The 23,682-nt window shown below is 43.7% G+C and overlaps 1 protein-coding gene and 1 long non-coding RNA gene across 12 annotated transcripts in view; one reads left to right on the top strand and one right to left on the bottom strand.

The window, feature by feature from the left end:
- The window catches only part of TTLL11 (tubulin tyrosine ligase like 11), a 272,492-nt gene that overhangs the window by 102,449 nt on the left and 146,361 nt on the right, over positions 1 to 23,682 (top strand). For all 9 annotated transcript variants that reach the window (XM_058446115.1, XM_032165042.2, XM_058446119.1 and 6 more), the window contains 2 exons: positions 13,104 to 13,199; positions 13,947 to 14,062. In XM_058446115.1, the coding sequence (XP_058302098.1) occupies positions 13,104 to 13,199; positions 13,947 to 14,062 (212 nt within the window). The remainder of the gene's footprint in view (positions 1 to 13,103; positions 13,200 to 13,946; positions 14,063 to 23,682) is intronic.
- LOC131384513 (uncharacterized) lies at positions 819 to 23,011 on the bottom strand. 3 transcript variants are annotated; one of them, XR_009215426.1, is made up of 5 exons: positions 21,267 to 23,011; positions 15,563 to 15,693; positions 13,938 to 14,039; positions 2,668 to 2,941; positions 819 to 1,250 (listed from the first exon to the last, which is right to left on the bottom strand). It is a non-coding gene; the product is annotated as an uncharacterized LOC131384513 (long non-coding RNA). The 3 variants fall into 3 exon arrangements; XR_009215425.1 differs by having other exon boundaries at positions 2,782 to 2,941; positions 21,267 to 23,002; XR_009215427.1 differs by lacking the exon at positions 2,668 to 2,941 and having other exon boundaries at positions 21,267 to 22,992.

The raw sequence follows: 23,682 nt of genomic DNA, 5'->3' as shown, positions 1-23,682 counted from the left end.
GATGGTGGCAGTGAGGGCAGGGAGGAACTGAGGCTGATGTGCAGGTGGCTTGGGTACTTGCATGGATGGATAGCAGCCCCTGGAAGAGGACCAGGCTGTTGGGGGAAGGTTGGGAGTTGGACTTAAAGTGCCTATGTGACATCCAAGTGAAGGGATTGAGGGGACAATTGGATATTTGGAGCTTGGAGTTCAGGAGACATAGGCCTGGGTTGGGAACAGAGATGGGAACTCATCAGCAAGTGGTGACCAAAGAGGGTGACGAGAGGACTGAGAAGACACCTATGGGAATCACCATTTCACTAAGGGACAGGCAGGGGAGGAGGAGGGAGCCAGGAAAGGAGGCCAAGAAGCAGTGTCTTGAGACAGAATAAATATCAAGAGAGAAGGAGACCGAATGGCAAGGAGGAGGTGCCTGGGGAAGCAGACAGGGCCAGCGCTTCAAATGCTGCTGAGATGCCGGGCAAGACCAGCACTGAAACTGTCCTCTCCACTCATAAGGAGTTGACTGGAGACTTCAGTGAAAATTGTCTTCAGCAGAGCGGAGCCAGGGCCAGAGTCTGGTGGACTCAGCCAGAGTGTGGGAGGGAAGGGAATGAGGCTGGAACATTCTTACAGGCCATTCAGCTGTGACAGTGCGGGGTGGGGAGACGTGGTGTCCAGACACTCCATAGGTACACACTTTCCTGCCCCCAGATCAATCAGTGTGGGTAGGAGGAGAGTAGAAGGGGTACCTCTGGGACCCTCTCCATCTAATTCTTAAAGTCATTTTGTAGCACTTGATATATATGAAAAAAGAATACATGGAACATACTTGTAAGCCATGAAGCCAAACAACAAAATGATTATCTCAAGCCCTCCTCCCAACCCAAGATCTCCAACTAGTGTGTTTCTGCCCCAAACCATGTCCCTGCCCAGCCCTGGGGTAGACATTACCCTGAATTTTATGTTTATTATTTCCTTGCTTTTGAAAATACTTTTATTAGGCATGAATGTATCCCTAAACAATATATTGTTTTGTTTTGCTTGTTTTCGAGTTTTATAAAAATGCTATTATAAAGTGTGGAGTCTTCTGCAACATTCTTTTCCACTACACATAAGGTTTCCGAGGTCCACCCATGCTGGTGGGGGTCGTGGGTATTGCCTCATTTGCACTGTTGTAGATTCCACTGTGAATATGCACAATTTATTATCAGTTCTTCTGTCAAGGAACATTTGGTTTATTTCCAGTCTACGGCAGGCAGGTGACAGGTCTGTTGGGACAAGAAGTGAGAACGGAGGGAGTGGGCTAGTGTCTCTAGTGGATGGGGCATTCATTCAACAGCAGAAGAGGAGGCTGGTCCCAAAGTGCAGCCCCAAACCCAGAGAGGACACCCCAGGGGCTGGGCGCCAGTCAGCAGGATTTCCAGGCAGGCTGGCGGCACCTTTTGGAGGGCTATTCAGGCCATGATCAGTACCAGGAAGGGGTAATTGCCATCCAGAAATCTGTCCTGAGAAACTGGACCCCTGGCCTTTGGTTCCCAGGGAGGATGGACAGCTCAGCCATCAGGTAGGTGGCTTAAAACATTAGAAAGGAGAAAAGGGCAGAACTTAGAGGTAGGACCAGAGAAAACAAGTCCTGACGTAAGTCATCAAAAAGCTAGGGTCAAGGAGATAAGTTGCAACGTGGACACGTCCAGGGGTCATCCCGGGGGACCATGTGGTCAGATCTGTTTGACAATGACAGCTATTCTAGGACTATCATGTGGGCCCGGCATGCAGAGCCAAGCCACAGAGGCCTGGCTTGGACCGAGTGGCAGGGTGGAGGGCCAGGCTGGTTGTCTTGCTACATGTCTTGCTATGGACAGGCCACATGGGGCAGCCATCAGTGGGGCCCAAGCTGTGGGGAGCTGGTGGAGGGGGCAGACAGGGAGGGAGCCACTGGTTTGGACAGATCATGTCTGCAAATGGAACCACAGTCTTGGGACCGTTTCCCATTGCTTGACCACACTAAATGCTTCCAGGCCTGGGCAAAAGGAGGAGCACGGCGGGGAGAGGCCAGGCTCAAGGAAGCGCTCTTCCTCTTCCCAGCTGTGTGAGCTTGGGCATGTTTCTTCACCACTCTGAGCCTCTGCTTCTTTCTCTGTAAATCACCTATGCTCACTTCCCTGCCTGCCTTTTACTGTGAAGTAATGTGGGTGACAGTACTTCGACAGGGTATAAGGTGTTAGATATTTGGAATTTGTCTTACTATACATTTCAGATTCCCAGTCATTAAGGGACAAAATGGTATCCTTGGGCCAGGCTTGGTGGCTCACGCCTGTAATCCCAGCACTTTGGGAGGCTGAGGCGGGTGGATCACGAGGTCAGGAGATCGAGACCATCCTGGCTAACATGGTGAAACCCCATCTTTATTAAAAAAAATTACAAAAAATTAGCCGGGCGTTGTGGCAGGCGCCTGTAGTCCCAGCTACTCGGGAGGCTGAGGCAGGAGAATGGCGTGAACCCGGGAGGCGGGGCTTGCAGTGAGCCGAGATCGCACCACTGCACTCCAGCCTGGGTGACAGAGCGAGACTCAGTCTCAAAAAGAAAGAAAGAAAGAAAGAAAATGGTATCCTTTTCTCCTTGGAGCCCTCTCTTACTTTATTCTTATCACCTGTAAGAACACTTCTGAGTTTGGGTCTCACATACCTGAGCTGACTTGGAACCTAGAGATTTAGGGACCCAGTTAGGTTCTGCCATTGACTTGCTGTGTGTTCTTGTATAAGTCACTCAACTTCTCTGTGCCTCATCTTCCTTGCCTACCTCACAGGATTGTTGTCAAATTCCAATGAGATAAAGATTACAAATGGCTTTTCAAGCTGTAATGTTCCGTGCAGATAGAACACATGACTTCTTTGCCGTACAGCCCCTCTCGCTTGTTGCCTGGGCTTGACTCAGATTGCCGCATTCCAGAACATAAACTCTAGCCAAAGAAATTACATTTATCTTAAACATGGGACGGTGACCCCTTTCCAATCATAGCCACAATAACTACTTGGGAAATTGTGATGGCCCAGAGCAGTTGTGGGCACTGCTCAGGCTGTGGGCAGGTTTCCTGTAATCTGCTGCTGAGAAACGTGGCCTCCCTGTCATTCCAGCCTGTCAGCCTGTCTCCTGTCATTGCCTAGGTAGCTCCCAGCAACATATCCTCATGTCAGTCTTCTTGAGGGCACCAGTATGACTCTGACTTACACAGCAAGGCCTGTCTCAGTGTAGATGAATCATATGGCAGAAATAACACATGCAGAGGAAAGGCTTCCAGCTCAGCTTTCAAGAGCGTTCTTTCCCAGTTCCATTGCTTGGTCTGTATCTTCTTCTAGCTCCCTGTATCTAATTATCTCCTTGGCCGTGATCCTTTCCCTTAGATGCCTGAAGGAGACGCTGCTCCTAAAGCCTAAGATGTTTCTCCTCTTTCTTCTTTGTTTTCTTTGACCTCCTCCTTACACTTCAGCCAGTCACCCCAAGGGAAGAAGGCTAAGGAGCAATGCAGTGAGTGGTTAAGGGCTTGGATTTGGTTCTTAGACAGCCTGGGTTTGGGCTAACCCTGGCACCTCTAGCTGATCTGCTTGGCAAGTTAACAATTCTTAGCCTCAGCTTCCTTATCTGCAGTTAGAGACCGTATTTGTACCTCCTTCTCAGAATTATCGTAAGCGCAAATAAGAGCAAACTAGGAAGAATGTTTAGCACAGCACCTAACACATAGGAATCACTTAATAAATGACAGTTTTTATGATTATTCCATGGTTTGTTATCTGTAACCACAACAGCTCTCAAATTTGTCTATGATGAAGTGCCTTAAAGTTATAAGAAACCATGAAATATTCACATTTTAAACCTAAAGGGAACACGAGTGTTCCAAGGAGCATAGTTTGAAAACCATTTCCTTAGCCTGGCATTTGTCACCCCTGACCCCAGCCCCAGTCTAGCTTCCCTGTACCCTCCCTGAACCCTGCAGTCTTGAAAAACAGATCCAATTGCTGTCTTGGACATAATTTATGCTTTCCCATTGCTGCCCTTTGGTTCTCTTCTGTCTCGGCTGACCTGGCATACTCTCTCCCATTCTTGCTGTTTCTTGAACTTCAACGCCTTCTAAGGTGCTATTCAAGCCCCACCTCCTAGATAAAGCCTTCCTCCAAAGACAACTTCTGATATTTCAGCTTTTTCTTCCTTTGGACTCTAACACATTCCCTGGGCACCCACTGAGACAAGCCCTGAGCTAGTCTGGGCGTGTGGTTATGGATAAGACAAGGTCCCTGCTCTGAGGGGGCGTACAGTGTAGTAGGGAGAGCTGACTCATGAGAACTCTGGTCCCTTGTAAGAAATGCTATGAGAGGGTCCATGTGGGATGCTGGGAGAGCCCAGAAAAGGGAGTCGCTAACTTTGCCCAACCCTGTCAGAGAAGGCTTCCCCGAGGAGGAGATGTTTAAGCTGGAGCGTAAAGCATGAAGAAGGGTTTGCCAAGCAGAATATGATAGAAGCATACACTCCCAGTTTCCCTCCTACCTCCCTGGCTGCTGCTTCTCAGCCTCTTCTTCTGGACCTGTCAGTGTTGTAGAGTCTCAGGCCTCCATCCTTGGAAAGGTGTCCCCCTATTCACAATCACTCCTAAATGATCCCACATAGCCCCCATGGCTTTAAGCACCAGCTCTACACTACTGGCGCCTATAGCTGTATTTCCAGTCCTGACCTTTCCTTGAGCTCCAGATTGGTATATCCCAGTGCCTACTTTAATTTTCTACTTGGATAGTTAATAGCCATCAAACACTGAACATGTCCAAAGTCAAGCTCTTGACTTCCCTTCCAAACCTACTCTCTATCGTCTTTACTGTTTCAGTAAATGAACGGCATTCAGTCAGTCACTCAGACCAAAAGCCTGAGACGTCCTTCTTTTTTCTGTTTCCCTCCTTCATACATCCAATCCATAAGCAACTCTTGCAAATATCCTTTAAAATATTCCCAAATGTAACCACTTCTAACCAACTCCACTGTTGCCATCCCAGTCTAGGCAGCCATCACCTCACACCTGAATGGCTGCCATAGCCACCCTTGCTGCCTATAGCCTATTTTTCTCACTGTAGCCAAGGAGATGCTTTAAAACACAAGTTGGATCCAGTTACTTTCCTCACTGAAACCCTCCAATGCCTTTTTCATTGCACTTACAATCCTGGCTCCTTCTCATGGTCTACAAGATGCAGCGCCATCTGCCCCTTGTCTATCTGACCTCATCTTCTGCCACTCTCCGTTTCGCTCACTCTTTGCTGTTCTTCAGAAGTGGCCTTTGTTCTTGCTGTTCCCTCTCCCTGGAATGCTCTTCCCCAGCTATTCAAACATGATTTCTTCTTTTTTTTTTTTGGAGTTGGAGTTTCACTCTTGTTGACCCAGGCTGGAGTGCAATGGCACTCACTCACTGCAACCTCTGCCTCCTGGGTTCAAGCGATTCTCCTGCCCCAGCCTCCCAAGTAGCTGGGATTATAGCTACTCACCACCATGCCCAGCTAATTTTTAAAAAATATTTTTAGTAGAGACAGGGTTTCCCCATGTTGGTGAGGCTGGTCTTGAACTCCTGACCTCAGGTGATCCACCCGCCTCGGCCTTCCAAAGTGCTGGGATTACAGGTGTGAGCCACCATGCCCAGCCCAAAAATGACTTATTCTCTCACTTTATTCAGCCCCTGTCCATATGTCACCTCCCTGAGACTTTTGCTTCTGGTGTTGAGGGAGTAACAATAACCTCCTTCTGCAAACAACTAGACTACCAGAAATATATATGATTGTGTACATGAAAGAAACATTTTCAGACTTTGGACCACAGATAGCTCAGCACTGTGATCTCTGAGAAAAGGGGGAAAAAAACAAGGTGAGTCTTATGGTTGCCTCAGCTTTTCATCTGGGGGCAATTTTTGGAATATGGACACAGAGGAGGTGAACCTAAACAGCGTCCAGTGACCTCATTGAGTTGAGGAGATGAAGATTGAAGTTTGGGAAGGCTAAGGTGGCTGGAATTTGTGGGGCAGAATTACAGAAAGGAAGGAGCTAAGCAGGAAAAGAGCTCCAGAAAGCTGCATGAGATCTCGGTGGGTCTCTGCTGAGTCCTAGGCCATGCATATATGGAGGGTTAATCCACAAAGCTGGACAAAGAATAACTGGGGGACTGATAAGCTGAACCATTTCCAGGGCTCACACAGGGCACGGAGGCATTCGAGCCCCAAACAGTCAGAAAGAAGAGTCTTTGGTGATGGCTGGGAGCATGCAATGGAGTCTCCAAAGAAGTTCTGCCTTAACAGGGAGGGTTAAATCTTCCCTGGGATGAAGGTTACTCTAGACCCATCCTATTCACCTTAAGCAAAAGGCTTTGAAGGCATCAGGCTGATTTGCAAATAACTGACTGCCAAAACAAGGCCCAGCACTTTGAAAGAAAGACAAAGTCCAGACACTCAGCATTGAAATATCACAACGTCCAGCATTCAATTATAAAAAATCTCTAAACATTCCACAAAACAGGAAAAGGTAATCTTTACCAGTGGGGAAATCATTTAAGAGAAACAGATCCAAAAATATCAGAAATGATGAAACTAGCAGGAAAAGGATACTAAAACAGCTATTATAACTATATACACAAATTTTAAGGAACATGAGCTTAGTGAAGAGAGAAATGGAAACTAGTGAAAAGAGCCAAATGAAACTTCTATAACAGAAAATATAATCTCTGAGATGAAAATATCACTGGATATGATTAACAGCAAATTAGACACTGAAGAAGAAATCATCAGTGAACTTGAAGACGTAGCAATAGAATGTGTCCAAAATTAAATAGAGAAAAATGACAAGAAAAAAAAGAACAGACCCTCAGTGGATTATGGTCCAATATTAGGTGGTCTAACATATGTGTAATTGAAGTCCCAGGGCAGAAGAGAGAGGGAATATATATAAAAAAAAAAAAACCTCTGAAGAAATAATGGCCAAAATTTTCCAAATTTGAAAAAAAACTATAAGCCCACAATCTAAGAAGCTCAAGACATTCCAAGTAACACACACATGCACACACACACACACTCCCCCCAGATTATAATCACACTGTTGGAAAACCAGTGATGATCAGAAAATCTTAAAGGCAGTCAGAAAGAAAAGATACACTATGTTCAGAAGAACAAAGAATAACCACAATGTTCTCATCAGAAACTGTTCTGGCCAGAGACAATGGAATGACAAGTGTCTCCTCTTTAGAAAGGCCTCCCTTTTTTATGGCTGCATAGTATTCCATGGTGTATATGTGCCACATTTTCTTAATCCAGTCTATCATTGATGGACATTTGGGTTGGTTCCAAGTCTTTGCTATTGTGAATAGTGCCACAATAAACATATATGTGCATGTGTCTTTATAGCAGCATGATTTATAATCCTTTGGGTATATACCCAGTAATGGGATGGCTGGGTCAAATGGTAGAACTAGACAAGACTCATACTGGTGGACAGGAGGAATCTGAGGTTCTTACAAGTATGGTCAACTAGAAAACCACAGGATCTATCTGGAGGGCTGCATGTGAGGTGGGTGGAAAGGTAGTTGGTTCAACTGCAGAGCTGCTGGATCTAGGTTAGTGGAGAGCTGACAGGAACTGACATTACTATCATCAGAGCTTTTGGTGCTTTTCCTACAGTTCACAAAGTGCTTTCCCTTGATTTACTTGTTTCAGTCCTTCCTATGAAATAGGTAAGGCACCAAGATATTTCCTTATTTTATAGTCTGGAGATGGGTTATTGCAGTGGTAAGGTGTTTCACTCAAGTATACATGTCCAGGGTTTGTATTAGAACTGGAATCCAAATCTCATTCTCTGAATTTATCTTTTTCAATAAAAAACTTATTTTGCTATGAAAAAAAAAAAAAAGAAAGGCGCCCCCTGGCCCTCCTAGGTAGATCACCAAATGCTCTCCTCCACCCACTGTATCACACTCTGTGTTCTTACCTTACTTTCATTATTGACTTGCTTGTGGTATCTCTCCCCTCTAAAACATAAGCTACAAGGGAGTAGGAGTTTTGTCTTATCGCTGCTTTATGCTCAGTGCCAAGAACAGTGCCTGGTATCTAGTAGTGCCCAATAAATAATTGACAAAGTAAGTAATGCCTTCAGGCAGAAAAGTATGAAGGCAGAGAACAGCAAAGCATCCTTGAACTACTAACGTTTCAGCACAATGAGAGCCCAAGATGTGTAGTAGTAGCAAGTGGGAGGAGATAAAGCTGGAGTGTTGACAGATGTCAGGCCATAGAGCAATTTGTAGAACATGCGGTGGGACTTGGGCTTCATTTTGTAGACAGGGATTTTGGGCAAAGGAGTGTTAATAGTCTATTTGCACTTTAGAAAAATGGCTCTGGCAGCACCTTGTGTCAGATGAATTAGAGGAGCGAGTTTGAGAGCAGAGGAAAAGTGAGAGGTGGCACAGACTTGTGGAGAGTAGAAGCAGAGGGGATGGGCCAGGTCTAGAAAGCTTTTTAGGAGGTAGAGTGTGCAGGTGTTAGTGGCCAGCTGGTTGTAAGGGATGAAGGGAAAGTTTTGACTTGTGTGATTGGGTGGATAAGGAATACAGAAAGCAAAGGAGATTTTAGAAAAATATGGTGTATTCATTATCTACTGCTGTGTAGCAAATTACCCCAAACCTTAGCAGCTTAAAACAACAAATACCCACCATCTGGCAGTATACGTGGATCAGGAATTTAGGCTTAGCTGACTGCTTCTGGCTCGAAGTCTCTCACAAGGCTGCAACCCACACATTGGCCAGGACTGCAGTCACCTCAGAACTTAACTGGGGAAAGCTCCTCCTCCAAGCCCACTCCCATGGCTGTTGGCAGGTCTCAGGTACCCCCTAACTGTTGGCTGGAGAAATCAGTTCCTTGCCACCTGGGCCTCTCCATGGGACAGCTCACGACAATATGGCAGGTGGCCTCCCTCTGAGTGAGTAGCAAGAGAGTGAGAGAAAGCACCCCAAGATGGAAACCACAGTCTTTTTATAACCCAATATTAGAGGTGATAGTTCATCATTTCTTCCCTATTCTATCTGTTAGAAACAAGTCACTAGGTGAGGTCACACCCCAGTGTGTGCGAGGGGGCATTACACAAAAGGAATGAATAGCAGGAGGCAGGGATCATTGGGACCATCTTAGAAACAGTAGACCACAGAGTGCATTTGGATACGCTGAATTTGTGGGCTCTAGGACCTCCCAGATGGGGACACTCTGGATGCATATGGAAGTGTAGGTGTGGGGCTCAGGAAGGAAGCCCTGTTGTTGGGATGTAGTTTGGAGCCTTTGCATAAATTTATAATGAATGGCTCAGGAATCTCCCCAACTTGATTTGAAGCTTCTAGAATGAAGGACAGATATCTTTAAACCCCCCAGGGAGCCCCTCAAGTAGAAGGTGCTCAACACAAAATTGCTGATTGAATTACTTGGGGAGGCAGAATATAACATGGTTGAAAAGCTCTCTCTCCGTTTGACAATTCCTGCTCCCTTAGAGGGACTTGGAAAGAGGCTTCCCCAATTCTCAGCTGCATGTTCCTTGTCTGCACAAAGTGGATTTTCCAAAAAAATAAATAAATAATAAGTAAAGCTTTTTCCCTGGGAACCCCAGTTTATCACATAGGTAAAAGGTAAAATTTGATCTGATCTGGTTGGCCTCCCCCTTGGGACCCCAGAAAAGAACCCCGGTTTGAAAACCACTGGACCAAGTAAATACCTGATTTTCTGCCAGCTGGGACATTCTGTGATTTTATGACAAGATAACTCTACATATCTCCCAGTTCTGTGATTCTGTTTATTAAGATCCATTGATGCACATATTTTATTGGACTTTTGAAAAGAAAATCATGCATATTTCCTTGAACTTTTGAAAAAATGTCACAAAGCTGGCTCTCATTAAGCACCTTCTGTGTATCAAGCACTGTGCAAAAAATGTTATATTGCATTATCTTTATTTGATCTTTTCTCCCCTACTGGAGTCTAAGACTTTGTTTAGTTCACTGCTGTATTTCCAGCAGCTAGAATAGTTCTTGGGACATAGAAAGCATTAAATAAATATTATCTGGGCTGGACGCGGTGGCTCACACCTGTAATCCCAGAACTTTGGGAGGACAAGGCAGGCGGAGCACCTGAGGTCAGGAGTTCGAGACTAGCCTGGCCAACGTGGTGAAACCCCGTCTCTACTAAAAATACAAAAATTAGCCGGACGTGGTGGCACATGCCTGTAATCCCAGCTACTCAGGAGGCTGAGGCAGGAGAATCGCTTGAACCTGGGAGGTGGAGGTTGCAGTGAGCTGAGATGGTGCCACTCCACTCCAGCTTGGGCAACAAGAGAGAAACCCCGCCTCAAAAAAAAAATTAAATTAAATTAAAAATAAATATTTTCTGAATGGATGAACTAAGGTAAGTAAGTACCATTCATAGTTCCATTTTATAGATGAGGAAATTTGGGCTTAGAGCTGCTAAGTAACTTGCTGTAGTCACACAAGTTAAAGGCAGAACTAAGATATGAAAGGAGCCCCTCTTGACTACAAAGCACACTAATGCCATTTCTTTTTGGTGGAATTGGCAGGAAACTGGAAAGAGATAGCAAATATTGAGTACCTTCTATATGATGAGCATAGGCCTAGGTATTGCTTTTCACTGCCATTATCAACAACCCTGACAGAGAGCTATTGTTATCCTCATTTTTCAGATGAGATCATTGAAGCTCAGAGTGGCTAAGCACCTTACCTAGAGTCATGTAGCTAGTGTAAGGGACTGAGCTGGGATTGGAGCCCAGGTCTTTCTAACTCCAAAGCATTCCTGTACAAGACCCAGCATATTCAAAAACATGCACTCAAGTTTAGGTTCTGGAAAATTTCATGCCACCAGTGGGTGTAGACCAACAGGGCTGATGAGGCTTTACTACCCATGCTCCTGCTCCCAGCATTCCCAGCTTTACATTCATGAAACCACTGGATATTGAATTGGGAAGAGTCCACCAGGCTGAGAAAGTACAAACTATAGCAAAAGGTAAGAGTCGATGACTAAGGATGATAAACGTCATCACCACAGCCTGCTGCTCTCTGTAGCCTCATCAACATCACATGTCTCAGACCAGGTCTGAAGTTAGACTGATGATGTCACCAGAGTCTCTAAAAGGCCTCATCACTCACATCCACTTGTTATGTGTTATTAAGCAGATCTATAATACATGTAACATTTTCTACTGAATTTCCATTTCTTTCTTTTCATGACCAGGGAAAGAAAAATAGAGTGAGGATGACTTTTCCCAACTTTTCATCCTTATTGCTCTTCATTGAAATATAACTTCATCTTGAATCACCCCCCCCCAAAATGGTCATTCAGGCTCTAATTTCATTAATAAGGATGGAGCCACAGTTTAATAATTATCATTTAACTAATGCCTATTAGTAAATGGATTTCCCTCATCTTTCCTCCTTGAATCCACAGAGAAGGGGAGTCTACAACCCTATCTTTTTCTTTTTTCTCTTTATTCTCCACAGTATTTTTTGAGACTTTGAGGTTTTATTAATTATGTTAGAAATTTTCTGCATTATCACTTCTGTAGCCATAATGAGAGTCCTCTGGAGAATCGGAAGTCCTTGTCGTCTGAATCAGAATCTCATTAGGGGCAGCAATCTCAAGGATGAGCAAAAGTTATCCAGATGAAGAGTTGTTCTCTAGGCAGAGAGAACAAGATGCTCATGAGTGGCTGGCCCCAGTTGTAGGACCTGTAAGGAATGGAAAGAAACCCGAGTGACGGGAAGACAAAGCTTCACCCAAGGCAGAGTGCTGGATTTAAGAGCAGGCGTGAAGCAAAGGGTGTTGGAGAACTCCAACTGTGCAGGGCGGTCACACAGGGCCCTGCGCTTAGAAGGGCTCTGAGCTTGGTTTAACTATGTGAAACTGTTCGTCCTTTTCGAACAAAGGGCCCCGCATTTTCATGTTGCACTAGGCCACACAAACTGTGTAGTCAGTCCTGCTTGGGTGTGAAAGCCAGCTCTGTCATTGACTAACTAGCTAGGCGGTCTCTGGGAAATCCATTGGCCTTCCTGAGTTTCAGCTTCTGCTTCTGTAAAGTGGAGCACATAATCCCTTCTCCAAATAACGCTGTCATGAGGATTCAATGAGACTATGAATAATCAGTGCATTGTGTAGTAATGGGTGCCTAGTAGGTGCCTAATCAATATTCCCTTCTTCTTAACTAAGAGGGTGTATCTGAATCACCTGAGGAATTTGCTTTATTCAAAATACATTCACCCGGGTTCTGCTCTGAGCACTTCTGACTCTGTAGGGATGTGTGGGTTTTTTTGTTTGTTTGTTTGTTTGTTTTTTGAGACAGAGTCTCATTCTGTCACCTAGGCTGGAGTGCAGTGGCACCATCTTGGCTCACTGCAACCTCCACCTCCTGGGTTCAAGCAATTATTCTGCTTCAGCCTTCCATGTAGCTGGGATTACAGGTTCGCGCCACAACACCCAGCTAATTTTTGTATTTTTAGTAGAAACGATGTTTTGCCATGTTGGCCAGGCTGGTCTCAAACTCCTGACCTCAGGTGATCTGCCTGCCTCGGCCTCCCGAAGTGCTAGGATTACAGGAATGAGCCACCAAGGCCGGCCGATGTGGTGGTTCTGAACGGGGTCCTTATATGACACTGATGTATACCTCACGTTTGCAAAAGCAGCCTTAGGTTCTCAGAGAGCTAGCTAAGAAGCCACTTAGTAAAGGAGAGCAGAAGAAAAGGCAGAGGGAGAAATCGATGGACTACTACTCATCCTCAACATAATAAAAAACCTGTTAAAGAAGAAAGAGGTCATCAACTTAACAGCCCTTCAGACGACAAAGACAGTGCTGAAATGCACTGTGGGAACTCATCCCATTATCAAGGTTCCTATAAAATTTTCTGCTGTCCATTTGATCTGACAAGTACCCCCAGAGGAAGAGGGGCTGTGGACAAGAGAAGCCAGGGTCAAGGCCAAGGTTGGGGACTGAGTTTGAATTTATTTTCAGCTTAATGACCCTAATACCATGCTCAATAGAGACAGTAATTCTGAATTGTGTTTATCCTGCCAGATTTTAGGCTTTGACATTCTTCTAATGAAAAATCTGAAGCCTATACTACTTGAAGTAAATGCAAATCCCAGTATGAGAATCGAACATGAGCACGAAGTAAGTATTTTGAGCATCTCATTGACTATGTTGCCATACAGCCGAATATTCCTACCCACTTAACAAAACAAGATTGAACATTCTCAGATTTTCATAGCCAAATTCTGTTCAAGTCAAATAATTTCAGTTTTGTTGAGTTCTGAACATAGATTATTAATACAAGGCCTGTCTGACCTATGGTCACTTCCCAGCATGCCATTTTTCCAATATTTAAGGTTTGGAAACTTAGAAGCAGCTGAGCCTTCCCATCAGTTTTGGCATGAACTAATTAGCCTCAGGAGATGAACTCATTGAAATTCTATGAATATGATTTAGTCATGTTGACATACTTGAATCACTAAGATAAATAATACATTAGCAGTGGTTATATTTTTCTCCCCCTCCCCCAAAAAATGCATTTAAAAAAACTGGAAGGAAATACAGCAGATATCAATATTGGGTTTAGAGAGGATTATATGGATTATTTTAGTTTTCTTAACCCCTTTCTATATTTCTTAATTTTCTGCAGTGAGCATGTATCATTTTGATAATTAGAAAAACATAGTGCTATTTTTCCTCTTCATGTATTTGGTTAATTTATAAAAGGAAATCGATATTCTTAAGGTAGTGTAAAGGAAGTCTTTAAAAATTTTCTTCTATAGATTAGCATAAGCAAAATTTACTAGTATAACCCCTGGAGCTACCTGGATAGCCACTTGGCACAGAATCACGGTCTCCACAGTGACACAGAATCCTTACCCGTTCAAGCTTTCTCCAGGGGTGTTTGAAAATGTCCCCAGCCTCGTTGATGAAGAAGTGAAAGTGGCTGTGATCAGAGACACTCTGCGCCTCATGGACCCACTTAAGAAGAAAAGAGAGAACCAGTAAGTACTTTTTTATGTCATTCATTTCTATCAACTCTGCCTCCTAACTCGGCTTCGTATCCTAAGCAGGTAAGTTCTTGGAACCTGTTACCATTGTGAGTGAGATTTACATCTTAAACAATTCTAATAAAATATCTTTGTTATATAAATATCAGCCCCCAAGCAATCAGTGACTCAAATCGGGAGTAATCTGACAAATGGGCTTCTGTTGATGAATTTCTGAGTGTTATCCAAATCTGGAATGTCTCTTCTTTTTTTTTATTATTATTATACTTTAAGTTTTAGGGTGCATGTGCACAACGTGCAGGTTTGTTACATATGTATACATGTGCCATGTTGGTGTGCTGCACCAATTAACTTGTCATTTAACATTAGGTATATCTCCTAATGCTATCCCTCTCCCCTCCGCCGACCCCACAACAGGCCCTGGTGTGTGATGTTCCCCTTCCTGTGTCCATATTCAACATTCTTAAAGAAAAGAATTTTCAACCCAGAATTTCATATGGAATGTCTCTTCTAAGCAGCTGTCTTCCTCAAGGCTAGGCGTCCCACTTGCCCGCCATTGCACACATAGTGCTTCTCTTTGAAATCCTCAAGCACAGGAAAAGTACAATAAAATGCAGGAGAAGAGGGCCATAGGTAACTAGGACGTGGTAAGAGTTGCTTCCTTTTTATTTTCTTCATGTTTACACTCTTGCAGTATAAACTTTTAGTTTCAAAATTGGCAGGGCCAATTTAATGACAGTTCTATGATATTTACAACACTTGTAATTCTGCTTCGTCCCCACCCACTCAGTGGTACATTACATTGCATTGTTGGTGGATATATGTGCTCTGCCCTCCCTCCATGAAATCACCCCCGAAATGAAGGATATTTCACTTGAGTATGTTGTTTTGTTTTTACCAAATTCCAGGCTCTCACAAAATAGGGGTTGAGTACATATCATTGTGTCAATGTTTCAGGAAGAAAAATCAAAGGCATCTCAAATAGCACTTCTCATATCCCTAGACGAATCAGATTGGCCCTAATGTGTGCAGACAAATAAAGCACTTGTCAGTAATTGTTCAAGACTGGGAGGAATGCAGACTCCCCCAAGCAAGTGGTGGTTTGCAGGTTCCTCTACCAAGGCTTCTCACCACCTGGGCTCAAGCCCAAATATCACCCTATGGTAGTGCTTCTCACGCTTGGCTGCACGTTGGAACCCTCTGGGCAGCTTTCAGAAATACGAATACTAGAGTTTCCACTTCTAGAGGTGCTGATTTTAATTGCCCTGGGTGGAAGGCCTGGCCACACAAAGTTTCTACGTTCCCTAGGTGGTTCTGCTGTGCAGCCAAGGCTGAGTGCCACTGCCCTGCAGGAAATATTACCCTGAAGAAGTATTGGTCATAGTCTGAGTCAGGCTGGATGGCGCCAGCCCGGCTGAGTTCTTGTCAAGAGTGTTATTGACTGTGTGAGGCACAGATTGCCATTGTTGGCAAGACTCGGCTGAGAATGTTTACCTGTAGTTTGTATGGGCCAGTCCCACCAGGTGTGGCTTCTTCCACCGATCAGTGCTTCAAAGCTGTCCTCTGAGCAGCTCAGACCCGATGGCAGCCAAATAATGTGTTCACCAGTACGTACGTGTCTGCAGCTGCTTTCTTTAGCCATCCCAAGGGAAAAGCAATGGATTAATTGCAATTTGGTCAGACTTACTGCAATAAAACTCATTCCTCAAAAATCTATTCTCTAATAGTTATTGGTCTCACCAGCAGATATTAGGTTCTGAGAAATCGTATGGTACTGTAAGGAGATTTGGGTAGCGATGTATGCCAGTATGGCTGGCAGTACAGTTTTCTTAGGATGACTTTGACAAATCAGCATTCTTTTTGTTTTTCTTCTTTTTTATTCTTTAAGTTCTGGGATACATGTGCAGAACATACAGGTTTGTTACATAGGTATACACCTGCCATGGCGGTTTGCAGCACCCATCAACTCGTCATCTACATTAGGTATTTCTCCTAATGCTATTCCCTCCCCGAGTCCCCACCCACCAATAGGCCCCAGTGAGTGATATTCCCCTCCCTGTGCTCATGTGTTCTCATTGTTCAACTCCCACTTATGAGTGAGAACACGTGGTGTTTGGTTTTCTGTTTTTGTGTTAGTTTGCTAAGAATGACGGTTTCCAGCTTCATTCATGTCCCTGCAAAGGACATGAACTCATCCTTTTTTATGGCTGTATAGTAGTCCATGGTGTATATATGCCACATTTTCTTTATCCAGTCTATCATTGATGGGCATTTGGTTTGGTTCCAAGTCTTTGCTGCTGTGACTGGTGCTGCAATAAACATACATGTGCATGTGTCTTTATAGTAGAAAGATTTATAATCCTTTGGGTATATACCCAGTAATGGGATTGCTGGGCCAAATGGTATTTCTGGTTCTAGATCCTTGAGGAATCGCCATACTGTCCTCCACAATAGTTGAACTAATTTACACTCCCATCAACAGTGTAAAAGCGTTCCTATTTCTCCACATTCTCTCCAGCATCTGTTGTTTCCTGACTTTTTAATGATCGCCATTCTAACTGGCGTGAGATGGTATCTCATTGTGGTTTTGATTTGCATTTCTCTAATGACCAGTGATGATGAGCTTTTTTTCATATCTTTGTTGGACGCATAAATGTCTTCTTTTGAGAAGTGTCTGTTCATATCATTTGCCCACTTTTTGAGACACATCAGCATTCTTATTCCTTTATTGGGAACAAGAAGTTCAAGAGCCATTGTATGGCCTGAGTCTTTTTAAGCTCTGCCACCTAAACATGAAGGGATAGAAGTGTTCTACTGTATTTTCATTAAATGACATTGAAACGAATTTAGTTTTATTTTTCTTGTTCTAGTTGCTTTTCTTTACCTACAGGAATTAATCCATAGGAGCTGCATTCTATGTGATCTATATGAGCTGCAGGCCTAAACTTTAATAATAATGGGGCATAGGACCAGTGGGAAGGATAGGAAAGGCATTTTACAACTTATCAAGTCATAAATAGCAGCATCTCATTTTTAATTTAAAAAGCATTGACTTTTTTTTATTGATAACCAGAAACAGTTAGAAGTTGGAACTTGACTTTTTTTCTAATATAAAACCCTTTCATCTCATCCTCTTCTTACCTACAATATAAAGATATATGATAATAGCTAATGCCATTTACTGGTATTTTTTCTTAATTTCACCTTTTTTTTTTTTAACTCAGCAAGGATCATCCATGAAGGTACTTTGTAATCCATAAAGACTGTTTATATGTAAGGGATTATGATCATTTTGATAAATTTCCCATGCAGAGGAAAAGGCTGAAATTATTCTCAACTCCTTTGCCTAGAAATATTTCAGAATAAATTGAAAAATTATCTGATTTATGCTGCACAGTGTTGTAGTGCTGAATCCTGTGTCCAAATCTGAGACTATGTCACTCCAACTGCATAAAATGATGTTATGTAGACTTCCAGGCTAGAAGTTACCTTTAGAAGCCAGGGTTTCTAGCGTTTGCACAGAATCTGACCTATTTTTTGAAAAAAACAAATGGAATCCCAGCTTTTCCCTTCAACTCTTTAGCAAAAGAGGGTCTGAAATGTCTGTCCATGATTAGTTATTTCTTGAGAACAGTTTGTCAGCAAGACTGCTGAGGCGGGTCTTCACTTCCTCACACAGACTAAAGATAAAAAGTAGATCCCCCAAACTCCTCATCTCCCCAAACTGCCCTGGATGGGTGCAGAGGAGTCCTCAGAAGGAGCCCCAGACCCATGTCCATGCATCACCCATCTGCCCGAACTCTGGGTCTTGTAGCCTAGGGTCAGTTTCTTGGTGGGACTGAAAGCAGTCCTCAGGCAGTCTACTGGGGGAAGAACTTGACTCTGCTGACACCCACCTTGGCATATTCGAGAGTGCCTTCTCTGGAGCTGAAAAACCTGAGATTCCAGTCCTGACTCTGTCACCAACTGGTGGTGAGTCCTTGGAGATGTTGCATAGCTGTTTTGAGCCTCAGTATCCTTTTCTATAAAATGGGGATAATGATGTTCAAATAAACAATGAGAGGCCGGGCACGGTGGCTCACACCTGTAATCCCAGCACTTTGGGAGGCCGAGGCGGGTGGATTACTTGAGGTCAGGAGTTCAAGACCAGCCTGGCCAACATGGTGAAACCCCATCTCTACTAAAAATACAAAAACTAGCTGGGCATGGTGGTGCATGCCTATAATCCCAGCTACTTGAGAGGCTGAGGCAGGAGAATCGCTTGAACCCGGGAGATGGAGGTTGCAGTGAGCCGAGATCATGCCACTACCCTCCAGCCTGGGTGACAGAGTGAGACTGTGTCTCAAAAAATAAATAAAAATAAAAATAAGTGAGAAAAACTTTTAATGTATAGTAAGTGCTTGATAATGCTGAGTTTACCACTCAACAGCAGATCCCAAGGTCAGGAGTTGGAGACCAGCCTGGCCAATATGGTTAAACCCTGTCTCTACTAAAAATATAAAAAAAAAAAATTAGCCAGGCATGGCGGTGTGTGCCTGTAGTCCCAGCTACTCGGGAGGCTGAGGCAGAAGAATCGCTTGAACCTGGGAGGCAGAGGTTGCAGTAAGCCGAGATCACACCACTGCACTCCAGCCTGACAACAGAGCGAGACTCCATCTCAAAAAAAAAAAAAAAGAAAAGAAAAAAGAAAGAAAGTATCTACTGGACATGAAAGAAAAAACAATGTTATTATTAAAGAAAAAATAATAGTTATTATTCTCTTTCCTGGTATATTTAAAGTAGATTTTTTAGTTTAAAATCAATGATGTATCCTAAAAATGAAGCTGCTTGATGACTGTGGACTGGAATCGACATTGGACCTGGTTACCAATGGAAGGTTCTGTTTCCAGGTAGCAAGATGTCACTGGCTGATATTTATTTCATGTGTTAAGAGAAATTACCTTTGGCTCCTGAAGGAGGAAAACATCTGTCCTGTGTGAACTATTTTGGCTAAGGTAGCATTTTGTAATATCTAGTGACTCAATTGATTTTCTTACCAGGGTTCCCTGGAGGCTCTGTAGGGACATGGGAAGCAAGAAGCTTATGGGGTAGGATTCTGGAAACATTATATAAATGGAGGTAAAATTCACATATGATACAATGAACCATTTGAAAGCACACAATTCAGTGGCATTTAGTACATTCACAAAGTTGTGCAACCATCACCACCAGCTCCACAGCGTTTTGCCACTCCAAAAGGAAACCATTAAGCAATCACTCTCCATTCCCCCTCCCCCCAGTTCCCGGCAACCAACAGTCTGCTTTCTGTCTCTGTGGATTTAGCTATTCTGGATATTTCATCTGAATAGAATCATACCCTATGCAGTCTTTTGTGATTGGCTTCTTTCACTTAGTATAATATTTTCGAAGTTCACCCTTGTTGTGGCTTGTGTCAGTACTTCATTCCTTTTTACAGCTGAATAATATTCCAAGAGATGGATAGACCACATTTAGTATTCATTTGTCAGTTGATGGACATTTGGGTGGATGCCATCTCTTTTTCAACCAGAGGGATGCTACAATGATCTATTTCATATGTTGGCATTCTACATTAGATTTCCTTTGAAGAGAGGGGATCTTTTCTGCTACGAGAAGTTTTTAGAACTCCTGTTTTCATCCAGCCTCCTCATTTATTGCTAAAAGCCCAGACCTTAGAACTCATCATGCTGGTCAGTTCCCTGGTTCAAGAATCTCCCTCTGAGGCTGGGCGCGGTGGCTCATGCCTGTAATCCCAGAACTTTGGGAGGCCGAAGCGGGCGGATCATGAGGTCAGCAGTTTGAGACCAGCCTGGCCAACATGGTGAAACCCCATCTTTACTAAAAATACAAAAATTAGCTGGGCCTGGTGGTGGGCGCCTGTAATTCCAGCTACTTGGGAGGCTGAGGCAAGAGAATCGCTTGAATCCAGGAGGCAGAGGTTGCAATGAGCCAAGATAGAGCCACTGCACTCCAGCCTGGGCGACAGAGCAAGACTCCGTCTCAAAAAAAAAAAAAAAAAAAAAAAAGAATCTCCCGCTGAAGCATCACTGACAGAGGAGCGGCCTGTGTCCTGGCAAGACAACAGACTTGGTATCAGCCAGGCCTGGGATAATGTCCTTAATCTCTGATCATTGTACCCTGAGCTTGGTGGTCAAGTCACTTTGGTCTAATCATGTCTGTAAAATGGAAATCCAGGTATCTCCTTGGCTGGATTGTCACGGTCATGATATGAAATGACATGTGAGAAAGGCCTATGGAATCTGAAAGCATTAGACAACAGCTAGTTCTTAAGGTCACCAAGTGGTCAATCAGCCTTTCCTTTAAAATCATGCTGATGGTGACAAATAAGTCACCAGCTCTTGAGGCAAGCTGTTTGAGTTGTGGACATAATGGTTCTGCCCCCCTGAATCATACATGGGGAAGCTATGCTGGAGATAGGTAAGAAACTTGCCCCAAGTCCCAAAGCTAGTAAGAGATAGACTGGAAACTGGGCCCTGGGCCTGGCTCCTACACCAGTGTTCGCTTGGCCAAGAGGCTGTATTGGTCTTCAGTTTCCATTTCACATTCAAAGCTTAACTTTGAAGGTATGCGAAAGAAATAAGAATAATCAATGGAAAATTTCCCCTTTCACTCAAGGTATTAGGGCAGCCCAAGTCTTTCTTTTTAAAACTTCTGTCAAAGGCAGAAGTAAATAAATTGCGATCTCAACTGTTTTTAAAGCAAGGTGCTTATTCCATCAATTGATTAATTTTTGGCTCCCAGGGGACCCATTTTACTAGTATTGGGCTCCTTCTCCTGAACATAGATATTTCAGGGAACTGGACTCCTTTCTCAAGAATCATAGCCATTCAGGACCCCAATGTAATATAAATGAAGACAGAGACAGGCTTGGAGAAATCGGAGGGGTTTTATTGATATTACGATGCCGCGCAATGCCTGGAAGCTGGGTTATGGACTGCTTTCCTCTTATTCAAAGGTATATATTTGGAACATGACTTATATACGGCCCAGAAGCCCCTTTTCCCACATAACATTTCACAATCCTCTCCCCGTTTCATTACTTCCTATCACCATAACAACCAGGTTTGCTGTAAAGAGAGGAGTCAGCCTGCCAAGCAGCTGTGGTCCTAATTCGGAAGTGTTTGTCCACTAAAGGTTTTATTGGGCACTCAGGCTTTACTTCTTATCTTGTCTCCAAGCACATCTCTTGGGCCCTGTGCCATGTTTGGTGCCAATAGATGAATCCCCAAATCCGGTAGATTCTATGTAGAATCTAGAATAAAGTTGAAACATTCTCAGAGAACAGAAAACAAGAAATCTCCCAGTGGACTCTGTTTTGTGGCTAGGCCTTGTCGTACAACCAAGGAATGTGGCTTTGTCCAGTCCTGGAGAAGATTAGAGAAACATTAATCAGAAATTCTCCAGACCCAGAACCCTGCCCCTTAAATTGGTGGCACCTCTTACTGAAGTCCCCTCAAAAATAACGAAGAGGAGTTCTTAACTGTCTAGACTAAGCATGCTGTCGGAAGCACAGAACATGATCTTTCTGACTGGAGAATAGATTCTTCCTGAAGAATCATCCGCTATCCTGCTGAATGGCCTGTTCATGTGTGCACTGCTGACCTTTGGTTGAAATTCTGGGCTCAAATGATTCCTGAGGTGATACGGTTTGGCTCTGTGTCCCTACCCAAATCTCATCTCGGATTGTAGTCCCCACAAGATCTGGTGGGAGGTGATTGGATCATGGGGGCAGTTTCACCCATGCTGTTCTTGTAGTAGCGAGTGAGTTCTCATGAGATCTGATGGTTTAAAAGTGTGTGGCAGCTCCCCCTTCTCTCTCTCTCTTTCCTGCCACCTTGTGAAGAAGGTCCTTGCTTCCCCTTTGCCTTCCGCCATGATTATAAGTTTCCTGAGGCCTCCGAGTCATGCTTCCTGTTAAGCCTGCAGAACTGTAAGTCGGTTAAACCTCTTCGTCATAAATTACCCAGTCTCAGGTAGTTCTTTATAGCAGTGTGAAAACAGACTAATACATGAGAGTTCAATCAGGAACCCTGACCCTGCAGACCAGCACACATTGACCCCAAGCGCCTTTGAAGATTTTACACAAATAAAAAAGTCTGGGTCACAGAGAAATGAATATTTGCATACTTATTTGCATTTCATTTACACCATGTGTGGATTAGAGAAACATATTTATTTATTTCGAGTGTTTATTGAGCACTTACTGTGTGTCAGGGGAAGACTGCAGAAGTGAATTAGATCGCCAGCCAGTAGGGGTGGCAAGACCCACGCATCAGTATCTGTAAGGTGGAATGTGCTAAGTACTGAAAGCATAAAGACAAATTGCCAAGAGAGGAAAGTGTGGGGAGAGGTTATTTCCTGATGGGAAGAACTTTTAAAAACTGACAAGGAGGTGGCACTTGAGCTGAGGTTTAAAGCGTGAATAGGATTTGAAATATGAAAATGAGGGGAAGGAGGTCCCTGGTGAAGAAAACAAAGGCAAAAGTCTCTGTTGGGGGAGCCTTGAGGAGTTCAGGTAGGCGGGAGGGATGGGTGCATGGAGTGGATTAGGAGAGAGGAAGGTGGGAGCTAGATGGAAACCCAAAGCCAGAGGTTTATGGCCTTGAATGTCAAGAAATTTGAGGCCAGGCACGCTGGCTCACGCCTGTAATCCCAGCACTTTGGGATGCCTAGGCAGTGGATCACGTGAAGTCAGGAGTTCGAGACCAGCCTGGCCAACTTGGTAAAACCCCATCTCTACTAAAAATATAAAAATTAGCTAGGCATGGTGGCACCTCCCTGGAATCCCAGCTACTCAGGAGGCTAAGGCAGGAGAATCGCTTGAACCCAGGAGGCAGAGGTTGCAGTGAGCTGAGATCGCACCATTGCACTCCAGCCTAGGCAACAGAGGGAGACTCAGTCTCCAAAAAAAAAAAAAAGGAAAAGAAATTTGAGCTTGTTTTTTTGTGTGATTTTTTTTTTCTCTCCTCTAATGAATGTGTCACAGTCTTTATTCTTAGTCCCTGGCACAGTATTCAAAACCTTTTTTTTTTTCCAACTTTTATTTCAGGGTCAGGGGGTCCATGAGCGGGTTTGTTATGGAGCTGTTTTTCTATCTGGAATGCATGAAGTCTTGAAGGCTATCTGTGATTTTGTGTATATGTGTATTTTTTTTCTGGAGCAAAAGCCAGAAGTTTCATCATATTTTCAAAAAGTGAAGAACCAAACTGTCATCCTATTATCATTGGAGGCTATAAAAAGCCACAACTTGTCTGAGGTTCCTGACTTCAAGATACATTGCATTCCCCATACCTTGAAAGGTCTCAGGTTTCAGATGATAGTAAATGAGAAAAATGTGCATACATTTTCAAGTGTGAGCAGGAAGGAGATGACTAATGATAAGTGCATTATTTTATGTGCAAGAAGTAAAACCAGACAACTCTCTTCCATTTGAAAACGTTTAAGCATTAAGTCAGAAGTAACCAGCAAAAGCCTTATTTGTGGGAAGTCTGTTGAGAGGGAACCATTTCCAAGATGTATGGGGAAGAATTTCCTGAGCTGATGTGAGAGTGTCATTCCAGAGGGCCATTAGACAG

The sequence above is a fragment of the Hylobates moloch genome, unplaced genomic scaffold, assembly GCF_009828535.3.
Source record: "Hylobates moloch isolate HMO894 unplaced genomic scaffold, HMol_V3 SCAFFOLD_10, whole genome shotgun sequence".
Classification (NCBI taxonomy): Eukaryota; Metazoa; Chordata; class Mammalia; order Primates; family Hylobatidae; genus Hylobates; species Hylobates moloch.
Note: the sequence above shows the minus strand (reverse complement) of the source record. Positions and strands in the feature narration are given on the sequence as shown.